The 22,832-nt window shown below is 43.6% G+C and overlaps 1 protein-coding gene across 1 annotated transcript in view; it reads left to right on the top strand.

The window, feature by feature from the left end:
• Positions 1-1,810: 1,810 nt before the first annotated feature.
• Positions 1,811-22,832, top strand: part of LOC134435495 (filamin-A-interacting protein 1-like) — a 28,555-nt gene continuing 7,533 nt past the window's right edge. Inside the window, exons 1-4 of the mRNA XM_063184515.1 lie at positions 1,811-1,990; positions 14,283-14,742; positions 18,165-18,380; positions 18,970-19,148. Coding sequence (XP_063040585.1) covers positions 14,290-14,742; positions 18,165-18,380; positions 18,970-19,148 — 848 coding nt within the window. The 5' untranslated portion in view covers positions 1,811-1,990; positions 14,283-14,289. The remainder of the gene's footprint in view (positions 1,991-14,282; positions 14,743-18,164; positions 18,381-18,969; positions 19,149-22,832) is intronic.

Below are 22,832 nucleotides of genomic sequence, written 5' to 3'. Positions count from 1 at the left end.
GTGTTGTGGCGTGGTGATGTTAGAATTTTGCATCATGTTGCGGAGGGAGCACCACGGGGACACTGCTGTAATCTTATGACACATACATGCGTGCGAACGAGTCTGCCTGGGTGTGGCGTGGTGGTGGGGCTCCACAGGAGAGGAGGAGGAGGTGTGGGGCGGGGCGGGATAGGGACGTCGGTCTGCTGCTGCATCTGTCTCCCCATGCAGCCCAGCGTGGCCCGCCTGCTTTTTCTGGCGTGGTTGTTATTTTTCCCATGAGCTGGTGATATGTGGCTGGGCAACCCCCACCCCACCCTTCCCTTCCCCCTCCCTCCCTCTGATTTTAGTACCACAGATTTGACTTGTCATTTGGTAGGAACAGTTTGGATGACCCTTGAATGTTCTTGCTTTTAAAAATAATAATACATTTTTAGGGGCGCTGTGGCGCAATGCGCTAAGCCCCCCACATTTGGGCTTACATTGCCCACGGGGACCCCGGTTCAAGTCTGGCCGGGGTCATATCCTGAGCCTGCCCCATCTCTCTCTCCCAGTCATTTCCTGTCTACCCTCACACTGTCCTATAATAATTAAGGCCAAAAAGCCTCCACAAAAAATACTTATAAAAAAAAGAAATACATTTTTAATAAGACCTTCAAAGCATCAAAAAATGCTTAAATAACCACGTTATAATTTCCACATATGCACGACTACTTTTTAATTAAATTAATTTGTATGTGTAAAGTATGAGATACATTTTAGAGAACTATAGTACCCAAACGCATATAGCCACCACAGTTGTGGTGTACTTAAAGCATATACCACCAACTATGTCCTCAGTTGGTTCTCTGCCTGTGTGTGTGCGTGCACATGTGTGTCTGTGTGTGTGTATGTGCGTATGCGTGCGTGTGTGTGCGTGCGTGTGTGTGTATGTGTGCACGCGTGCGCGCGTGCGTGCGTGCGTGCGTGTGTGTGTGCGTGCGTGCGTGCGTACGTGTGTGTGTGTGTGTGCCTGGGTGGAGTAGGCAGTCCGCTTCTGCTGGACATTCCTGTCATAAAGAGAATGGGGAGGGCACAGCTGTCAGTTCGGAGCCACATGCCTCCACCCCCCAAATCTCCCTCAGATGCTAACGGCTCCAACCGAGTGCACAAAGTGGCTAAATTTAGCCTTCATCCTCCACGCTTGGTGGACTTAAGTGCGGGAACAACAATGACAGATTTGACAAAAGGCTGAGACAGAGACTCCAGACCAATGGGAAGTGCAAGGCTGTCGCGGCCATCACCATGGGTCACCCACTGGACCTGAACAATTGAGTTTTAGTTCATTTTAGTTGTGAGTGGTCTACAGTGCCTTTTAAAACAATTTAATTTACTTGTCATCTTTTTCTGTTCGGCTCCTTTCTCTGCCTCACCATATGGCTGAGGACACTCGCACTCTCAGCCGAGAGAGAGAGTTAGAGAGAGAGAGAGAGAGAGAGAGAGAGAGAGAGAGAGAATGTTTATGTTTGCATGTGTGAGAGACAATGGTCAAGAGAGTGTGTGTGTGTGAGTGAAATAGAGTCTGTGTGTGTGTGAGAGAGAGAGAGAGAGAGAGAGAGAGAGAGAGAGAGAGAGAGAGAGAAGAGAGAGAGAGAGGGAGAGAGAGAGTGTGAGAGAGAGAGAGAGAGAGAGAGAGTGAAAGAGAGAGTATGTTTGTGTGTGTGTGAGAGAGAGAGAGAGAGAGAGAGAGAGAGAGAGAGAGAGAGAGAGAGAGAGAGAGAGAACCTTACTCTGTGTTGACTGTAACTTCTCTGACCAGACTCCTCACACGAGTGGAGCGAGGGAGAGTGGGAGAGTGAGAGAGAGAGAGAGAGAGAGAGAAGTGAGTGAGCTCCTCTCTGGTGATGGCATTCAGTCCCAATGCGGGCAGCTGAGCAGGGGAAAAAGCTTTTTTGCTGCGCTGCTGTGTAAGGACTTACTTCCATGCAAACGGATTACTCTCACCTGGAGCACAGGGACCACCATACAACGGGTGAGTAGCCAGTCTTGACTAACTGTATTGTATGTAGGACAATAAATGGTCTTGAAGAATGTGAGTTACTTTCCGTTACGGTTTTACGATGGGTTAAAACCGTCACCTCATGTGTCGCCAGCCTTGCTTGTGAAAGTTTATCAGTATGTCTCAAAGTGATGAAGTACAGTATACATTTATCTATTGTGAACTGGTCCCCTTTTACTTTTACGTACTGTAGATTGCCTTACATGGTAGTACAGACTAATTTTGACCTGAGGAGGATACGATAGGATAAATTAAAAAGCAGATGAGATTGAGTTATATACCTACATTGCCAACGGCTTACCCAGTATTTAAAAAATGTTTTGGCTTTATGTCTAGCTATTTAACAGAAGGTTCATGTAACACATGCATAACCTTTGCATGCATAACCATGACACACTGATAACTTTGACTGGCCTTATAGTATACACAAGGGGCAGAATTTGTTTGTGTTGCCCATTGAATAGAAAGATTTTCAAAAGCAATGTGTCTCTCAGTGTGTGATCTTGCATTTCTGTAGGGTAGGTCTGACAGTAATTTTCTTGTAACATCAAATAGTAGTATCAGTGAAAGTGTTGAGCCTGGAATGAAGATGTACTAAAATGCGTTAAGAACTATAGATACTGTTTACTGTAATGTATCAGATAATATAGTACAGTACGTGATGTATACAGTAAGATACTGTAATGTGAACACAGGATTCTCTCCTTTCATTTGAATAACTAACTTAAGGCTGTAGCCATCCATTAGGCAAGTATTCCGAGGTGCACTAGTCTAGAGCCTCCCTATGCACACTGGCTTACATCACTGCATTATTACCATCCCACATCACTTGTTCCCTGTCAGGGGAAATGATAAGGGGAACGGCTGGAATGTAAGATCACTCCTCTTCTTGTTTTGGGGAACGGTTGAGTGTAGAGAAAACAGACACTACCCAAACTTTCTACAGCAGCCACACTCTCTCTCACACACACACACATATGCATGCACACACACACACACATATGCATGCACACACACACACACACACACACACACACACACACACATGCGTGTACGCGCGCTAAAGACGCAATACAGATGGCGCGTCATTTATTTGTAACTACTGCCAGGGCACCACAGATAATAGTTCTCAGCCTATTGGAAGACTAACTCTATTTTTTTGTTATGCCAAATCTGCTGACATTCCTGGCAATAATATAATAACAGGCCTGCATTACATTATGACCAGTGCCACAAGCCTCAGACATCATACAATAACTTCATAGAACTTACAATTTACCATCCATTGCAAACAACTGCATTGTGCCTTGCCTTGTCGTATTCAGTTTGAACTAGTGGACCTAGTAAATGTAGTGCCTGTACTTGTTCACTCAGGCCAGGACTATTTCTGTGCAGCACATTTTACCCAAACTGCTTATTCCCAGTCTGACATATCGCCTCCCCTCTGCTGTCCACAGAGGTGTATAGTGTAGAATTTGAAGTACTCTTACTGGTGTAATAACATCACTATTGCATCATCGTACATAGTTTATACACCAGCTATTCAGATTCCACCAAACCCAATGAGGCGTAGATACACTGTAAGAGTGCATGTACTTTTACTATGTATACCTCTGGCTGTTGGGTGAAGGTTGGCGGGTGAGGTGTGAGGTCTGTCATGGCTTAGTTACGGCAGGCTGACACCGCAGCAAAGAAAGCCCCCCTGAGTGGAGCCAGTCTGACAGGCACATACGCACATTCATACCACCAGATCCCTACCGCAGCCAGGGAGGCAGAGCAGGCAGACAACTCTGCAGGTTTGCTGATAGGTTTGATGTTATGTGAAGCAGAGACACGCAACCATCTTGTATTACAGAACACCTTTGAAATTTGTGAAACGGTAGGCTCTAGCACGTAGTGAACGTTGTGCAGGTTCAACTCGTTAACATCTTTTAGGTTTTGACTCATCGGTGTGTTTCACAAGCCTACTACTGTATGTGTGGTCGTCTTAAAAGGGAAAGCATTCACACATAGGGCGATTATATTATGATTTTTACATTGCATTACATTTAACAGGTGCCTTTATCCGAGGCTTTTTAAAAATGGGAACATACCTGTAAATGGCAACATATTGTACAATATGTGGGGAACACAGAGTATGCAGATGTATAGAGAAAGCGGGTTTCAGATCAGTTAGGTAGTGGGCTAGTTTTAAGATGGGTTTTGTTTCTACCATGTGAAAACTACACAAAAAAACAACTGTACAACCGACAGCTGTTTAAAGTGTCTTTGGTTTCCGTAATATGACCTCCCCATAAAGTAAATTTATGACTGTTTGTCTGACAATCTTCTAGTATAGCACCAGAGTACATCATGTTGGAATTCAGTGCAGAGCAACACTGCTGAATGAGAAATGTACAGCATGTCTCTTAAAGCTATCCTCCTGAGACACAGTGCAGCGCAACAACGCAGAAAAGTTTATTTGCAGTTGTTCCTTATTTGTTTATTTGGTCCGTCATTGGTTTGTTAGTTGAACGAATCCCCAGGCCTTGTCTAGATGACCTTTACCCATACACCCAAGATTACAACCTCTCGTATCAAAACCCGGAGGCTAACGGCCCATAAATCTTCCCTCTTCCTTTTTGTTGTGGGAGCGGAGCACCGCAGAGGCTCCCGTTCAGTGGCTTCGCATTCTGTCATTTTCTCCAGGCCTCTCAGGGTATGAAGGATCCATCCTCCTAAGTAGTGACTGGTATTTTAGGCTGCGTTTCAAGGAGGCCTTGTGAGGCTCTGTGTTTGGACAGTGATGTCATGGGCAGCAGGCTGCGTTCGTCCGTGTTTATCAGTGAGAGGCGTCCCTGTAAGAAAAGCAGCTTCAATGGAAGGACTTCCTGGTGTGGATAAGTGTCCCTAATGTAAGCTTTTTGCATTTTTCATTTCTGGTTTTAGCTGATGTGCTTATATCACATGTTGTTTTGTTATTGAAGTTCTATTATTAGTCATTATCATTGTAGTTAGGGAAGCTGACAGGGGGGGGGGGGGGATGGAATGATTAGATCCTCATTATTACATTGTATGTACTGGGTTTGGGGCCCTTTCAGATGTCTTTGTCCTGGGCCCAGCCAAAGCTTTCAGCAGCCCTGATTGTAGTTCTTTAAAATTCCATACACTGTGGCGACATTGAGTCGGTGGGTGTGCATTTGGATGCATAGGGATGCCTAAAAATAAAACTGCCAATTCCCCAGGCTCAATATATTTGTTATGCGTTGCCAAGAAGTGGTGATGCAACATGCGCATGGGTCTGTCAGCACCCCTTCGTATTGGTGATGATGGAGAAATTCAGCATTCAGCGTGGAACATTCATGAACCGGCGAACCTGAACGGGACTATGTACAGTATTCGGGTGTCACCCCGGTGTCATTTAAGGGTTCTATTTATACCCTCCTCCATCTTGAACCTGAACTCCACGCGGAGCTCCTCCCCCACTCAGCTCCCTTTTAAGGCGCCTCCCCATGATGTCATGAAACGGGAGGCCTTGCCGTCTCTAAGGGGTTGGCTTACGGATGATATTTCCCATTCTGCTTTCTCAGGGGGTCAACATCGGGTGTTGGTGTTGGAGCCGTGCAGCTTGGCTCGTAATGTGCACGCAATATCTCGCTTGTTAACTTTAGGCTCTGAAAATTGCTTTGCAATTAGTTAAGGCCTATAGATTAGCCCGACTGCACTGCACGATGTACGTATAGCACGGCGTGAAGTCATTGGCTTGAAATAGTAGTGACACTACGGGGCCAGCGGAGAGCCGTCAAAATGCTCTAAATTCAAAGCATAATTGAATTAACATTGTAACACTATGTTGATGCATTATGTCAGTGCATAAAAAATAGAGCATATGTCACACTCTCATTCATGACAACCTGTGAGAACAAGGCAGCACTGGGCAGGGCAGGGCAGTGTTGCCAGATGTGTCTGATCAAAGCCCGCTCTGAAAGGTTCCCAGAAGCCGCCAAAATGTGCTAAATTCCGCCCAATTTCCAAAAAATTGCATTGATTTCTATGGGCCCAAAACTGCAGAAAAAAACGCCAAATTTAAATTTATTTTTCCCATTTTTCCCTGTAAACGGCCATCCCAAGTAGCCCAATTGGGCAGGTAACCGCCCAATCTGGCAACACTGGGGCAGAGAAGAGCAGTGGGGGTGAAAGGGGCAACAAATCTGCCAGGGCTTCAAGGGGCAACAGCAACTGCCCGCCCGCCCGACCCCCGTCATAGTTTGGGAACTATGTTTCTGAGGCATGAAGAGGATACTACAAGTTGAAACCCAGTAAGCAAAATGGCATTCTGCCGGAGCTGGACATGTCAGCTTGAGAATTACTGCAGCGCACTATAAATAGGGACCTATCACTATATACAGTAAGATCAACTGGACATGGGCCAGACTGTTGATACTGTCACGAACTGAAGGGCACTGAGTAGAGTGCAGATGAGGAGTAAAGACACTTGGCTCTTGTTATTATCACTGGAAATGTTTACAGAATATGCCATGCGTGCTCTCGGGGGTATTAATGCATGCATCGATAGTCAGACTACTGGTGTCAGCTCTCCTGGTGTAGGGCCTACTTGGATGAAATCAGAGCACAGCATACAAAAAAATGTCTTGGTATGGTTTTTCGTATTTCAACCATAGAAAAACAATATTCAGATGTGGACAATTATTTCCTATTACTGAAATATGTGTAGAATGTCGCCATGCGTGTTCTCGGGGCATAGCAGTGCAGTGACTGTCAAACTACGGTGCTAGTTCTCCTGTGCCTCTTTTCCACTGCCGGTTTTCTGGTAGGCCTACAGCGCGACACAGCGCGACTCGCCCGCCACTTTTTGCTTTACAATTGAGCTTTGTCGTGCCAATTTGAAAAGCAAAACCTTTTCCCAATAGCCTACAACTCAGTTTTAATTTATTTTTAGGTTTATGTGGCAAGAAATAGGCAAAAACCATGTTGTTTTGCCAAGCCATCTGTAGCCTAGTCTGTAGATGGCCAATCGGGACACAATATCTTGCTTTAGGTATTTTACAACCTTTCAAATGTATTCTGCATACTGCTGTGTTTTGTCATATTTGTAGCGTCTGAAGTTATTAATTGCAAAATAAAGTGTATTGTACGTAGCCTGTTTATTATTCTGGACATGCATGGTGATGGCCTATGCTCCAAGGCAGAAGTTAGGACTACGGTCCATCTGCCTGCCTCTCCTTCATGTTCCTTTTAACCTCCACCACTGCTGTCATTGCTCCACTTGACTGTGTTCACGTGGTGTTTATGTGATGAGTACGTCCTGTGACATCTCCCCCTACACTCAAGGTCCATGTTGTTGTTGCCATAGCTTCCGTCAGGCCTTATTTAGTTTCGTTGCCGCTACTACTACTGCCAGGGCCGCTGACAGCTTTCGCAGGGCCCAGGACAAAGTCATCTAAAAGGGCCCCCTGCCCAATACATACAATGTATGTGAACCCAATTCTGGGGCCCCTATCTCCCTCAGCCTGGGACAACATACCCCTTTGTCCCCCTCTGTCATCAGGCCTGGCTACTGCTGCTGCTGTTTGCTGATGCCACTCCAACTGCTGATGGGGCGACACACCCAATGAAATCGTTCAATTTCTTCTTCAACGGCAGCGGAAGAATCTGACATTTGGACAGCTGCCCTGTGAGTGAGGCAGACAAGGCGAGGCAAGGCGATGTCGAAGAGGCCAAATTAGGACCTCCTCACAAGCAAGGGAGGCAGCAGTGCTGTGTCTGCTCTGCCCTCCCTCACAAACACCCCATGGGGGAACAGAAACACCTTATTTGACACGCTTGATTTCTTCACAAAAACAACAGAGGGACAGGACAGGACCACAGCAGGAGCGGGACCCAGTCAGCAGTAGCCTAGTCACCCGTCAGCCGATGTTGTCACACACATGCACAGTCTGAATGACAAAATACAGCTTTGTTTAGGAGGCAGTATATTTATTCTAATGGATATATGGTAGTCTACAGATTAAAATCTATTCTCTGCCCTTTGGCCACAGACTCCTACTTTTGGCAGTTGTTTTGATATTGGAGTTGGAAATAGTCACTTTGTCAAGTCTTAAGGGACTGGCATCCCTCCAGCGTTGGATAAAAGCGCCTGCTAAGAGCTGTGTAATGTAATGTAAATATCAGATGTACAGTTCAAGTTGAAGTTTAGTCAAAACTCTCTCTTGCATGTCGTTATATGAAAGTGAAAGAAGGTCCCACTGGGAATGATTACTTGATATACATGATGGACAACATACTAATAAATTAAAAAAGCAAATCACTTTAAGAGATCAAGAACTAATATGTGCAAACTTCAGTAATGGAATAAAAGGACATGCCGTAGATTTCATCATAACATGCGCCATGATACAATGGCCCTCACTTATGGATACATTTAAAATATCAATCAGAGACTCAGTTTCTGCAGTGACTTTTCGCCCTCTGCAGTTAGGCCTGTGGTGTGCGGTGTGCCCTGAGCACGTGAGGAGACAGACATCACAAACAGAACTCAGAATGGTTCAAAATAACCCACATCACAAGCAGCCCGAAATAGACGGCAAATGGAAAAGTGCCCATGTCTGCGGGAAAACCTGCCCTGTGTCCCATCACATAAATACTGCTCCACCAATGGCTGCTGAAGTCTTCTGGGGCATGGGGTCCCGTTTTAAAGAGTCATAAAGTATTGACCATGAGTGAGACATCTGTTGGTATGCTGATTACTGATAAGGCGATACTCTCACTGTTTCTGTAACCCTTCCATTCCCAAGAACACAGTTGTAGGGAAGAACCTATAAATAGCTTTAGCTATAACTGGCAGCTGAAACAGTTGTGCTGTATGTGTGTGTGTAGACATAAAGTTCTCAAGTTGAAGAGAATATTCTGCTGAACATCTACACTGAGTGAAGTTGGGCCTTTCTAGCTTGGTCTTACCTCTTACAGAGGGACTGGAACGGCTTACTAGTTACTTACTTACTAGACTGAATTCTCTAGAGGTTTAAGACGTGCCTTTGATTCATCCAATTGCTAATGTTTGAGCATGACATGTAATTTGCTTGTATGTAATGTGTCATGATCGTTCATCCCCTCCCTTGTCCCTATTTGCTGATTGGTCATGTTGTCAGTGACATGAGTAATATCCTCCCAGACCACCTGACCCACACATATCGTGGAGGGAAATGTGAACTGAGCAAGGCTGTTTTCCAAAAACTAGAACTAGCCTTAGTTGTACTAAGTAGTATCAGAAATACTGTAGGTCTCACATCATCACTAAAAGTTTATTCAAACACTCACTATTTTACATCGCTCATGCACTTTGCACAAGCATCTTATTTGCATGTGCGAGAACAAATATTGTATGTAGGCCTATAAATTGGTCAAGTCATTGTCAAAAATCTACGTAACAAGGTTAGCACATAAGTTTGAAATTGGGGTTGACCAGTATTTATTGTATGTTTAAACTTTTAGTGATGTGTTATATTGCCTAGGGGGTGCCACTACTGTGCCGAAATGAACTTGACACTGCACAATCAACATGCTCATAAGTGACGTAAATATGCACAATAACAAAGGCTATACAGTTGTAAAAATCCTAATTTAGTAGGTACATTTCTACAAAGAACGAAAAAAAAAGACCTGGAAATGTATATTTTCGTAATTTATTTATTTATTGCAAGTTGTCAAGCCACTGCAACATTCAGCATTTAATTCAACATGCTGGTTTAACCCACATCCGGAATACTGGGTGAGTTACTGTGCAACTGTTGTAGAACCAGACTGTTTTCTGTACAGTATTTAGGTCCACAGCATGTGTTGGCATGGGAAATATTTCCTTGTCCAAATGTCCAAGCCAGCATACAGTAACTCTGAGCAATCACGTCAGTTTTGCACTCAGACTGAAACATTCCCAGGCATGACAGGAAGGCGAGATCTTAAACATAGGTTTATCCAGTCTGTTTTATAGTCGAACCCTGTTGCTTTAACCTTGATGGTCTACGCCGATATTTAATACACCCTCTTTGCACAAACAGTCTTAAATTGTCTTCTTCCTGGTCCGTTTGTCAGGATAAGCCATGACAGTGACCACATGCTGCCATGGTCAGTGCTGAATTGGTGAAAGGAAAGGTGGAGAAGCCAAATACCCTGTGGTAAAAGACTTGGCTAAACTATTCATATCCTTCACATTAGTGATCCTAAAAGTGCAAGGCAATGTGATACATCAATATTATCATAGCAATATTGAGTATGAGTTTAAAAAAGATAGCTACAGTTGCAATTATATCTTTTTAAAAATATATTTCTAAATGTTCTTTTTTTATAGCCGCATGTTTTTTTTATGCATGTTTTTTTATTTTTATTCAACTTTTTGAGGCCCTTGAGTTTTCTGCGTTCAGACCATTCAGATGGCTATTGGGTTCTAGTTTTTTGTTTTCTCCTCACTGCGCGAAACTAGCTGCGCACAACTCAACCTCTGATTGTTGGAAGCCGCTGTCGGTCAAAAAATTAGCTCACGTGGCTGGTTGCCAGTGTCTTGCCACTCCTCATAACACCTTGTTTATAAACAAAAAAATCCATCTAAAGCATTCTCTAAATGCTAAGCTAAATGCTACGTTATTTTTTACATAGTTGCATAGCTCTATAAGAGCCGCCTTTATGTTATTATATATTATACATAATGCATTCCCATATACCAATGTAATATATCAGTGTCATATATTGGTACCAGTTTCGGACCATATTGGCCAGCACTGGTTAGAAAATGTAAGTCGCCAATGTGTTTATCCGATTATTCTGTTGGAAGTCTAAAAAGCAGCTGAATATGTATTTCATTCCAGGGAAATTAATTGCATTCCATCACACACACACACTGTATTCCTCTAGGCCTCTCGAAAACCAAAACAGTTATATATAGCATAAGTGTAAATATAGGCCATAGGCAACTGGTCAGTGAAGTCTAATATTGTCCGGCGCAGATGCTTTCAATTGACACTTTAAATTGAAGAGGATTTATTCATTAGCAACTTGGTTTCAAAGACCATAGAGGTTGTAGAAATGTAAAGGAAGCAAAGGAAGCAAATTGGATTTATAAAAAAGCAACGTTACATTAAGAAGCCACCCCAATGCCAAAGAAGATTTTCTCAGCAAGTGCTCTAAGGCCCGGAATACAGTATGCTTGCTGTGTGACTTACCACAAAGTCCTCTGGCGGTCACCATATTCAGTAACATTCAAATTGAAATTGTTAAAATAGTCAACACCAAACACAAATATTTCGACTTTTAGAAAATGATTTCATGGCTCAGTTTGGGAATCACTGCATTGTTGTATTCTTGTGCATCTGCCCAAACTGTATTAGCTGATTTGAATTAGCTGATCTGAATGAAGGCCTACAGTACGGTGCTCATTGTGTTGGATAGAGTCGAAAACATGTGCAGTGTAAGTTTCATTACCTGTGAGGGGAATGTAGAATAAAGTTGAGGTATTTGGTCCAAGGTTCCTGCAATGCTTCTGTTCAACAGAAAAAAGTAATCTACCTAAAAATTGTAGTTTACTATTTAAATAAATCTAAATATTTTATTGTCAATTTAATTCTTAAATAATTTCACCAACACGGTTATGATTAAAATGAAATGATCCAAGCTGAGCCACAAAACTGTAGTTGAAGATTGACTGAAAAAAAATCAGTAGTTGAAAAATCAGTAATTTGAATAATACTGTATAGTTAACTTGCAATCATCTGTTATAACACTGTTATAAATTAAGCTCTATCAATCTATTACATTATTTGGTATTGTTATCACAGCAGGGTGACAGAAACTGGCTTTTCTTTCCGCACAATTTTGAGTGAATTGTGGTTCAGAAAAATGTTTTCCACCCGCTATCTTGTTTTCATTGGCCCACCCAACAGCTGAAAGCTGTTATTACGCGCTGTGTCCACTCCCTGTTCTGTGCTACTTGGCTCCGACACTGACAGAAGCATCCGGGAGAGGCGAGGGCTTGTCTGCGGCCAGTCTACGCCTCCCATACCTCACTCACGGAGGCAAGGGCGTAGGTTTGGCTTGAGCTTTGGTAGGGACAACTTCAACCAAAAAAAAAAAAAAAAAAAGAAATTACATAGATTCTTTATCTAGATTAATCTGACTGGTATTATAAAATTAATCTAGGCTCATTCAATATAGGCCTATGCGCCCTACCGAAATAATGACTAGGGCCTATAAGTAAGGAAGACTGTTTCTTAAACCAGGTGGCACATTAGACCAGGGCTCATATCCTTTTTCCAAAATGAGCAGTGCTATGCAGTAAGTGGTACATGTTCAACACAGATAATTCTATTTAACATTTATTTAAACAAAATTGCTTCAACGACTAAGCATTTCTAATGGGTCTGGACAACATAACAATGGGGAGAGAGAGAGTGAGAGAGATAGAGAGAGACAGAGAGACAGAGAATATCTGTATCTGACTTTAAAAGGGTAGCGGCTGCCTTTAAAGTGTAACTTGCAGGTTAAACACCACTAAATCTCATTTTAAGAACCTCAATACATAAATTTAGATGTGATATATGTCAAAATACCGAATTATTGCATAAACAACATTTTCAGAAAACTTTGTCAAAAATAAAGGCCAGGCTACTCTTGGGCTACTTTCTGTAAAAGCAGTCAACAAGCTCCATCAAGACCGAGCCCCTTTGTCCTGGGAGAATAAACGACCCTTTTTTGCCAGAAAATATCTAAAACCTGACTTTTATCATTAGAATGTCAGAGGAATCACAACTTGGAATGATTTTTTTGAACAACATGCGGCACACGCGGCACGTGGCAACCAACATGAGCAAGCATAAATCGCATTTAGCTATCGAGTAGTTTGACAGTCGGAATGTTTTGCAATTAGGCTACGGCATGCATTGTGTGAGGTGTGTGGATAGCCACCAGGCTACAGCAACTAATTCAAACGGCAGCATCTCCAGCATCCAGACTCTCTCATTCATTCATTCCCATGTTTATTTGCATCTGCCAGGGCTTAATCGATGGCTACAACGAGACCGTTAAAACTTGCACTCAAAAGGGAGGGTAGGAGGATAACGCTTATCTTACCTAAACACCGAACGATGCAACACATGCATAGATGAAATCTTATGGGGCCGTAGGTTTACTGTTGAGGTAGCATAACTTCTTATGCCAGTCGTCCTTTTCTTTTTGGTATCTCGGAGGCTCATAAATGTCAAATTCAGAAGGAAACATTCATGCCGTTTGAGTTTAATTCCAATACCAGACAGATGCGTTCACTTTTCAGCACCACCAGCGTGGACCACTGCTTCCGCCTGGCCGCTTGTTGCAGCCAATAGCGGCATGGGTCATCATAGCTCACTAACTAGCCAATTTAAAATGTTTTTTAAATGAATGCTACGACTGCATAGTATATTGAAATATTAAACTAATCAATGTAGATTTTCGTTCAGTTAGTTCTTTTTTTTAAATTAATATGTCAAAAATTGGTCGGGACTATTTTATAGCCCTTGAATATTGGTTGTGACATGTCACGACCGTCCCTACCCAAATCTACGCCCATGCACGGAGGTGCTGAATAATCACTGCTCTCTCTCTCTCTCTCTCTTTCTCTCTCTCTCTCTCTCTCTCTCTCTCTCTCTCTCTCTCTCTCTCTCTCTCTCTCTCTCTCTCTCTCTCTCTCTCTCTCTCTCTCTCTCTCTCATTAACTCTCTCTCTCTCTTTCTCTCTTTCTCTCTCTCTCGCTCTCTCCCTCTCTCTTTGCGTCAAGGGAAGAATGACCTACTACTATGTGATCTCAGCATGGAAGCTTGCACCATTTCCCAGGTAGTCAGGGGTTATGTAATGCTACCAGGAGGGTGTTGGAACCACAGCCTTTTTTGTGGACCCAACTAGTTCATATATTTTATATTATTCGTATTTTAGGGCCTTTTAATGTCCATTGAGATAGAACGACTGACAGGAAAGCAGTGGTAGAAAGCGGATTGGGAAATGACCTGAGGTCAGACTCGAACCTGGGTCTCCGGTTGAATGGTATGGGCCCACTGAGTCACAGCTTCCCTGATCCTGTTGTTGTTGAACTGCATTTTGTGGTCACACACCTTACTGTTTGGTTTATTGTGGAGGTCAGCATGGATATGTACAAAATCAGTCTGATTGTTTGCCTATTGTTTTTTTTATTTGTGTCTGAATGTGCATGCGTTTGTGTCTGTGTGTCTGTCTTTGTGTCTGTCTGTAGGTACAAGATGCGGTCGAAAAACAAGGCCGGCACAGAGAGCCAAACTAATGGCGTGCTGGTGGTGCCCTGTGGGCCTAACGACATCGCTCAGGAAGAGCCGAGCAAAGGAAATGCCCCCAGCAAGAGCAAGAGGCACAAGAGCAAACAGAAGAATGCCAACGCTGAGAAGGAGATCTCAGGAAATGAAGAGAAGATTGAAGAGAAAACGGAAGAGAAGCCCATAGAAAATGGTGATGAGCCCATAGAAAATGGTGATCAGCCTATTGAAAATGGTGGTTTGCCCACAGAAAATGGTGATCAGCCCACTGGAAATGGTGATCAATCCATTGAAAATGGTGTTCAGCCCACTGTAAATGGTGATCAACCCATAGAAAATGGTAATCAACCCAGTCTTGGACTGAAGGACTTGTCTAAGGAGGACCTTCTTGCACTTCTCGGGGTCATGGAAGGAGAAGTTCAGGTAGGGTGATGGACAGATTTTTGTTTACCATACTGTCGAAACTGATCTCCCCTTTTTTTCCTGAGGGAACCCTCAGAAGAAATGAGATAAGAAGATAAGAGCAGAAATACAAAAATAAATTGATTATTAGATTTTTACCTCAAGGTCTTTAAGAGTTTGTCTTAGGACAAAGACAAGAGAACCTATTGAGTTCAATTTAGTCCAATGATGTTGATCCAACAATGTAGGGCCAACTTCAAATTCCAAATTGTCGCGTGTTTTCTATCACGCCTTATTTCTTCTACATAAGTCTCGCTAGGAAACAGATGAGGCCCTATTGCAGCTTACATAATTCTCATTCTCAATTCAGAGCTGTTCTTCAGTGCCAATAACTGCCAGCAAAGTGATACTTAACCCATTGATGCCTGATGTTGCGTTGTGCAACATTGGCCCTGGCGCCTGGAGCTGCATTACGCAACATTCAGGCACATGAGATTTGAGACAATTTTATTAAAAATCTCTGTTTGTTTGAGATGAATGAACACATTATAATGAAAGATGAGGGTCTTAGTGTTTAAATGCAACTTAGTGCATATTTTTATGTGCTTCAGAAGCTAAGATATTTAGGTTTTTACAGGCTGAGGGCAGCTTTTCTTAAAAAGGGCTCAGGCATTCAGCACCCTTTTTAGCAGGTGCCTTAGGCGTCAATGGGTTAAAGACCTTTTGAAAACCTTGTTGTCCAGTAATGTTTCCCAACCTGTTTTCTCTTGAATACCCCCTTAAGCCTTTTTTTGCTGTACCATATTGCATATCTCTGCTTTTACCCCATGTGACTGTGTTCCATACTTTTGTTACATTTTCCACGCACCCTTACTGGTACACATACCCCTCGTTGGGAACCACTTGACTAAACCACAGAACCATTATCTTTTTTAAATCGGCCCATTATCACTTTTCCCTACCCAAACCCAGTTATTCATTGTCATGTCGTTGGCTTGGGTCTGTTTTAACTGCACACAGCACTGGTCTTGTACATAGTGGCAGGCTGCACTGCAACTTTTTGACACAGCCCCAATAGCACCGACAGCCGGCTCATTAGTGTAATGAACGGCCATTTCAGGCCAGACCAAGAGAGCGAATTGAAGTCCCCCCTCCTTTGGTAAACAGCCTTATTTTCTGGAAGCGATCTGAGGCTGGGTGGGCTTTAGGCTTATGGGGCATTTAGGGCCTCTGTAAGTGTTGGTCAGTCTCCAGGCAAGCTCAGCTTTTGGCCTCCAGTTCCCTTGCCTCATCGGAGGCTCTGCTGGGAAGCCATCTCAGCATGGACCCTCTGGAGGGCTTTGCAGACTGTTTGTGCTGAGGCAAAGCCAGGCAATACCAGTACAAACATGTCTCATCATGGGAGGAGTAAGGGAAACAGGGTTCGCTACTTGCTAGAACTCAGAGATCATCAATATTTTTTAGAGTAAGCTGCCAGTATAACAAAACAGGTAGATAACCTTTTGGCAACCTGCATAGTCATATTGTGAAAACTGCATAAATATTTCTCCTCTAACCATGTATTGTGTTTATGATTACCAAATCATAGACTCTGGTTAAAATTCCTTACAAGTACAATTTTGCTTTAAATGTTGAGGACCGGGCAATCTGTCATAGCAAAGCTTGTTGCTTTCAGTAAGTGCCAACAGTTTTACAGTGGCACTCTGAAATGATGGAAAGCTGGAGTCATTTTTCCTCTTGCATAAAGAGTATTTTAAGCAGTGGATGCGACACCGTGGATATGACACTTCATCAAGGCCTGAGGTCACACTTACTGAGGTCATACAGTGCTTATTCTGGGATCATCGAGTCATCGGGTTGTTCACATGCACTGCACGGGACACACTACTACTTATACAGGTCACCATTGCTGAAATAATGCCAACACAGCACGGGCATTGTGTCTGTTGCAGTTGGACTGTAAATAGGGATGACAACTCAAGGCATGAAGAACCGTATAATGTTTTTGGCTCCACCTAGTGTCTGTGATTGGTGCCATGCAGGGAGAATAGAATACAGTACCTCTTTTTATGATTTCATTACATCTGAAGACTTCAGATGCAAAACCCCCTAAGTGCCTTTTCAGAAAATAATCTCCATTTATTTTTATTTAATACAAAGCGATCAAAATTGCATATTTTTTTATTTTATTTATGTAATATAACTATTTATATATATTATCAAGTACATGAATGTAAACCAAACCAACAACGGGGTTCTCTAAAAATATAGAAGTGCAGGTCTTCAGAAATGGAGTTAGGGGTTTTTGCATCTGAACTCTTCATCTTTAAACTAAGCTATAATATGAAATGATTTATTGTTCATAATGTTTTTTATCATTAGATTAGGTTCTTGAAATTATTATTAGCTATTGAAATCTCTGTGAAATACGGCAAGTAGTGTATTAGGACAGGGCTATTCAGCTTCAGTACCAAAAGGGTCAAATGGAGAGAAAAAAACCCACAGGTTTTCGTTTGCAACGTTAAATAAGACAGCACAAAAAATGCCCTTTAACTACAGTTCACAAGGTCAGTTGCTGGGCCACACAAAATTTTAAGACTGCAGACTGCATCTGACCCACGGGCTGCTAGTTGAATAGGCCTGATGCAGGAGGTAGTCACCCAGCAACCAAAGTGTCATTTGTTGATTTCCTGAGAAAAATATCCAGAGAACACCACCCTGCTCCGTGCAGAACAGTGCCTTATATGGCAGCCTTTGTAACTGGTGTGCGTGTGTGTGTGTGAATGAGGGTATGAGAGAATGTGAAGGTCTTTTGACAGAATGTGCAATGCTAATGCAGGCACTCACATTAAGTCCATCATGCATACAGTACTACAATCGCGCTTACATTTAGCTCTGCTTTGTCTGAAAGTCCGAAAACAACAGTTATTACTTGACCTCAAATAATATTTTCAAAATTGTGTCAGTGGTGGATTAGCATTGAGAGTCTCCATGGGTCAAGCCCACACTAAGTAGATTTAGTGGACGTAGCACTCTGTTGTTGTCTATGACAGATAATTCACTTAGTGTGGCCATAATGATGTGAAGTTTCACTATGACTGGAGGACTGGAGAAGAACAGATGTGTTTGCAGATGGAACATTCCGGGTGTTTGTGTTCACCACTATGTTTGCATATTCATGCTGTGGTGTTTATGTGTTCATACCTACAGTTAGTATGTTTGTAAATTCACCCTCCCAAGGCCACTGGCTTGGTTGGGCCCAGGACAAAGTCATCTGCAAGCACAACCCCACAATTCACTGAGCACCCCCCCCCCCCCTTTCTACTTCTCTGCACACCCCTATGTTTGTTTATTCACCCCTAATTTGTGTGTTACCCCTTTTATATTTGTATGCTCATGCCTATGTTTGTTTGTATTGGTATTTTCATCCCTGTGTGGAACAGGCACGTGAGGATGTTATCCGCGTGCTGCACTCTCAGCAGGGTGGAGCGGGACCATCAACAGCAGCAACAGCAGCAACAGCAGCAGGAGCTGAAGCAGTTCTGGAGGCTCGCTATGGCTCTGCAGACCCGACCAAAGCCCTGCAGGCCCTGCAGAGGGACGCCCTGCTTGTCCCCTCCAAGCAGAGGGGTGACGTGTACGAGAAGCCCATGGCAGCGGTACAGTCCAAATCAAATGTTGTTTCTTTCTTTCTTTCTTTCTTTCTTTCTTTCTTTCTTTCTTTCTTTCTTTCTTTCTTTCTGTCTTTCCTTCTTTTTCTATCTATCTATCTATCTTTCTTTCCTTCTTTTTCTTTCTATCTATCTATCTATCTATCTATCTATCTATCTATCTATCTATCTATCTATCTATCTGAAACTAGCTGGCTTAAATAAGAAGAAAGCAGAGCAGCTATCTGCAGTTATAGGCAGTATTATATAGCTGCATATATGGAGAAGGAGATGCCACTTGTATCCTTGAAGAGGCTGTAGACCATAAAAATTTTGGTATTTAAGTAAAAGGCACATTATTGCTTCTTCAACATTGTTTTGGGCACTGTATTGTTTTCTCAATAATTATTGGTCCTCCCAAATAAACTAATCAAGTGTGTGTGTGTGTGTGTGTGTGTGTGTGTGTGTGTGTGTGTGTGTGTGTGTGTGTGTGTGTGTGTGTGTGTGTGTGAGTGTGTGTGTGATTGTGTGTGTGTGTGTGTGGATGCGTCCATCTGTGTGTGTGTGTGTATGTTTGTGTGTATGGCTACTGCCACAGCTGGACAGGCTACAGGACAAGCACAAGGAGGCGTACCGGCGCATGCTGGAGCAGCTGCTCCTGGTGGAGAAGTGTCATCGCCGCACCCTGCACGAGCTGGACACGGAGAAGAGGAAGCACGCCGACTACATGAACAAGAGCGACGACTTCACCAACCTACTGGAGCAGGAGAGGGAGAGGTGAGAGAGGCAGAGAACACACATTGAGAGACAGAAAACACACATTGTGACTCACAATTATAGCTAAAGCAGCTTACACTTATGAAGTGAAGAAGAACTCCAATGGGCTCTGGAATTGCGGAAAAAGATCTTGAAGGTGCTCTTTGGTGTGGGGGGAAAACGAAGTGTCCTCAAAAAGAGCAGTCCAAGGCACTCTTCTTACCAAAAAAATAATGATAAAAAGCCTTTATTCAAACATGGCTATTTTTTTTAGTTAAAAGCACAAGGGTAGACACCCACCCAACTTGTAGCAATGTCAGGTAGGTGTCTTGTCCAAGGGCACTTCAGCTATGGATGGGTCTACTGGGGTGGGATTCAAACTTGCAACCCTCTGATACAGTCCACTGAACTTGTCCGGTATCAGTCCGAAATGGTTAGAATACATGTAAACAGATCATGCCTTGTACACAGAAGCGCGGTGTAAGCACGGTGTAAGCGCGGCGCATATCCGGCCCGACCGAACATGTCCGCGATGCTCCTTGAAAATAGAACATTAGGGTTGAAGTCGTGCTCTTGCTGTCACACCAATGAGCTTGGACTTTTTGATATTGTGTTCAAAGCACACCACAATTGGTGAACTACTACATCTACATTCATTTCAATGGGACACTGCTCTCAGCCCACTCAACACACGGAAAAATACACCACGATACGATACCAAATAGAATTGGACAAATCCACGTCCACCCTCTCCCTGTAAAGGCAATGTGCACGAGTCATCATGTGATCTAGTCTGTAGAGTGCTGACAATATAGACCACAGGAACTCAACCCCCACAGGCCTTAGCTCTCCCCTCCTCCTCCTCCTCCTTCCCCTCCTCTGTTTACATGACGTTATCTGACAGCCCCCTCAGAGCACCAGAGCAGGCTCCCATGACACTTAGTGCAAGGGTCACTGCACATAGAGCATCGGTATGGTCACAAAACCAGAGTCCCGCTCGCTACGTTGCCCACACCCAGGGAAACCGACAGGGAGGGACAAAGGGGTCAGCTGTCCCGGGCCCAGGGAGAGCAGGGGGCCAGAATTGGATCCTCATTACATTGTATGTATTGGGTGGGGGGCCCCTTTATGTGGCTTTGTACTGGGCCTGGCCAAAGCTGTCAGCGGCCCTGCCCACACCAGGACAAAACCCAGAGACGACTGCTGGGTAGAGATGTATAGAGGGCTCTGTGGTGCATGGGCCCGACATCACTGGGGGAGGATTGGAAAGGGACATGGTGTGTGCATGAACACAACACGAGCCCAAAAGAAAGAAAGAAGCTGCACACTTTCAAAAGCGGGGAAAGCGAGGGGCCACCCAGGGACCTGGGCAATCAAAGACACGCAATTACGCTTGTTGTGAGAGAGATGTTGTGGACTGGAGGCACTCAATGGAAAATTTGACAGAAGCAGGAAAGAATGGCGGAAGAACCATGTAGTTGTGTAAAACATGTCAGGAAAGTTGTTATACGAGGCCCATGTCATTTTCTGAAAACGTCTATCCAATTAACGTGAAACCTTTCTTTGGAAGACCATTTAAAAAGTCACAATCGTATTATTTGTTATTTTCTTTATGTGTTTGATTAATGATTAATTACCAATTTCAATTTTTTTATTTCAGTAAAATTTGAACTGTCTGGATCTTCCTCTAGAGTAAAGTTACATATAGTATATCTTGTGTATAGACAGTACATATAGTATATTTTGTGTATATCAATTTATAACTGAACGATTTTCAAGATTTTTCACTTCCTTGTCAGTTGAAAGTGTAGTTGCACCTTCGTGTACACTCCACAGGTGATTTGACATGACTGCACAGCACTGTGTTTTATGACTAGCTGACCCAGTTTTCTGAATCTGGAAGGCGTCATGACATAGATCTCTCAAATTCTATGCTGTTCACAGCATCTACTACTACAGCATCATTTGAACAACATTGCGTTGACATTGCCAAGTCTTGAGTACAGTAACAAATTGAGACTTGATCATTACCATTACCATTCCACCATACCACACTGCACAAAGAAGTTAAATAGACATTCACACATTCATGCAGAATACAGTGGCTTAGAAGACAGTAACATAGTTGATGGTTGGTTGGCACGGTTCATTTTGCACAGGATGATATGAGAGCTTAGGTGGAATAAGAGGGGTGATTCGGAGTGGACACTGTGAGTTGCACTGGCTGGTGCGCGGCGCGGGGTCAGAACATTGGTCCGCTATAGCCTGCACCACAGGTCATAGACTTCAAACAGCACACAGCAGTAGAGAGATGGAGCGTGAAACACCGGTACTTTACGGACAGAGGCCGTGATTTTTATAGGGAAAAGACCTGCTGAGAGACAGGAAGTCTAAATCAATGTCAAAGCTGTCAGCTTCAAAGGCCATGCAGCAAACATAGAGAAGGAGCAGGGGACTGGGCTAAACAGTGGAGAAAGAGATGGATAGAGAGGGGGAAAGAAATAGACAGAGGAGAGGAATATGTGGAGAGAGAGAGAGAGCGAGAGAGACTCAGAGCGAGAGTGAGACAGACCCAGAGAGAGAGAGGGAGAGAGCAAGAGAGATTCTTCACATGAATTTCATAAGAGAGCAGAAGAGAACTTGAACCGCACCTGTCTGGAGTCTGTTTATGGATGACCAGAATGACTCTAGTTTCATGCTCTGTTAGGTGTACCATGGCAAGCGTTTGAACTTGCAGTTGAACTGTCACTCTTTCACTGGCCTCCTCACCACATCTACAATAGGGCACAGAGAATTAATTACTTTTTACTTTACTGTACTAAGATGCTGTTTCCTTTTGTAATAATTTATGAAAATGGTCTCACAGTAAAGCACAATTCAAGGCAAAATACACACATACAACCTGAACAGGTGTGCGAACTCAACCCATCACACACATGACATACACATACACTTGCAAACAGGTCAGTTGTCCCGAGCCCAGGGACTGAGGGGGCCTAGAATTGGGTCCTCATTACATTATATGTACTGGGTGGTGGGGGCCTTTTCACATGACTTTGTCCTGGCTCCGTCCACGGCTGTTAACTGACTTCTAAATGCCTTGGACGTTATTGGCGTCCTCACTGGCCTGAGGCAGGTTTCCATCTGCCAGGGTATTTCCTATGGCCTGCTTAACTGCAAGTGGACTCCGCCACTTTGCCGCCTGCCAGACATGTGTTAGCTAGGTCTCCGCTCCAGGTCCAGTAGCAGCAGTGTTGCTAGATGTGCCTGATCAAATTCCGCCCAAAAAGGTGCTCAGAAAACGCCTGGAGCCTCTAAATTGCACCCAATGTCTACAAATTGCATTGATTTCTATGGGCATAAAACTGCAGAAAAAAACGCCAAATGGCCGATTTTTCCCGTTTTTACCCGCAGACAGCTATCCCAAGCAGCCCAATTGGGTGAGTAACCGCCCAATCTGGCAACACTAAGTAGCAGTGAGAGGAGAGGAGAGGAGCGGAGTGATGTGGAGTGGCTTACCTCGGCTCAGCTCAGCTCAGGTTGGCCAGTATCACATTCCTCTTCTGTGTAGTCATGAAAAGGCAGAGGCCAGTGTGGCCTGCCAAACTTCCGATAGCCTATCAAAGAACGACCTCGGTCACCTTCGCTTTCAAACTCACACATGCACTGGTACACACACCAGTGTGCACACACGCCCGCTCACAC

This window comes from Engraulis encrasicolus, chromosome 19 (genome assembly GCF_034702125.1).
Source record: "Engraulis encrasicolus isolate BLACKSEA-1 chromosome 19, IST_EnEncr_1.0, whole genome shotgun sequence".
In the NCBI taxonomy this organism is placed as follows: domain Eukaryota; kingdom Metazoa; phylum Chordata; class Actinopteri; order Clupeiformes; family Engraulidae; genus Engraulis; species Engraulis encrasicolus.
Note: the sequence above shows the minus strand (reverse complement) of the source record. Positions and strands in the feature narration are given on the sequence as shown.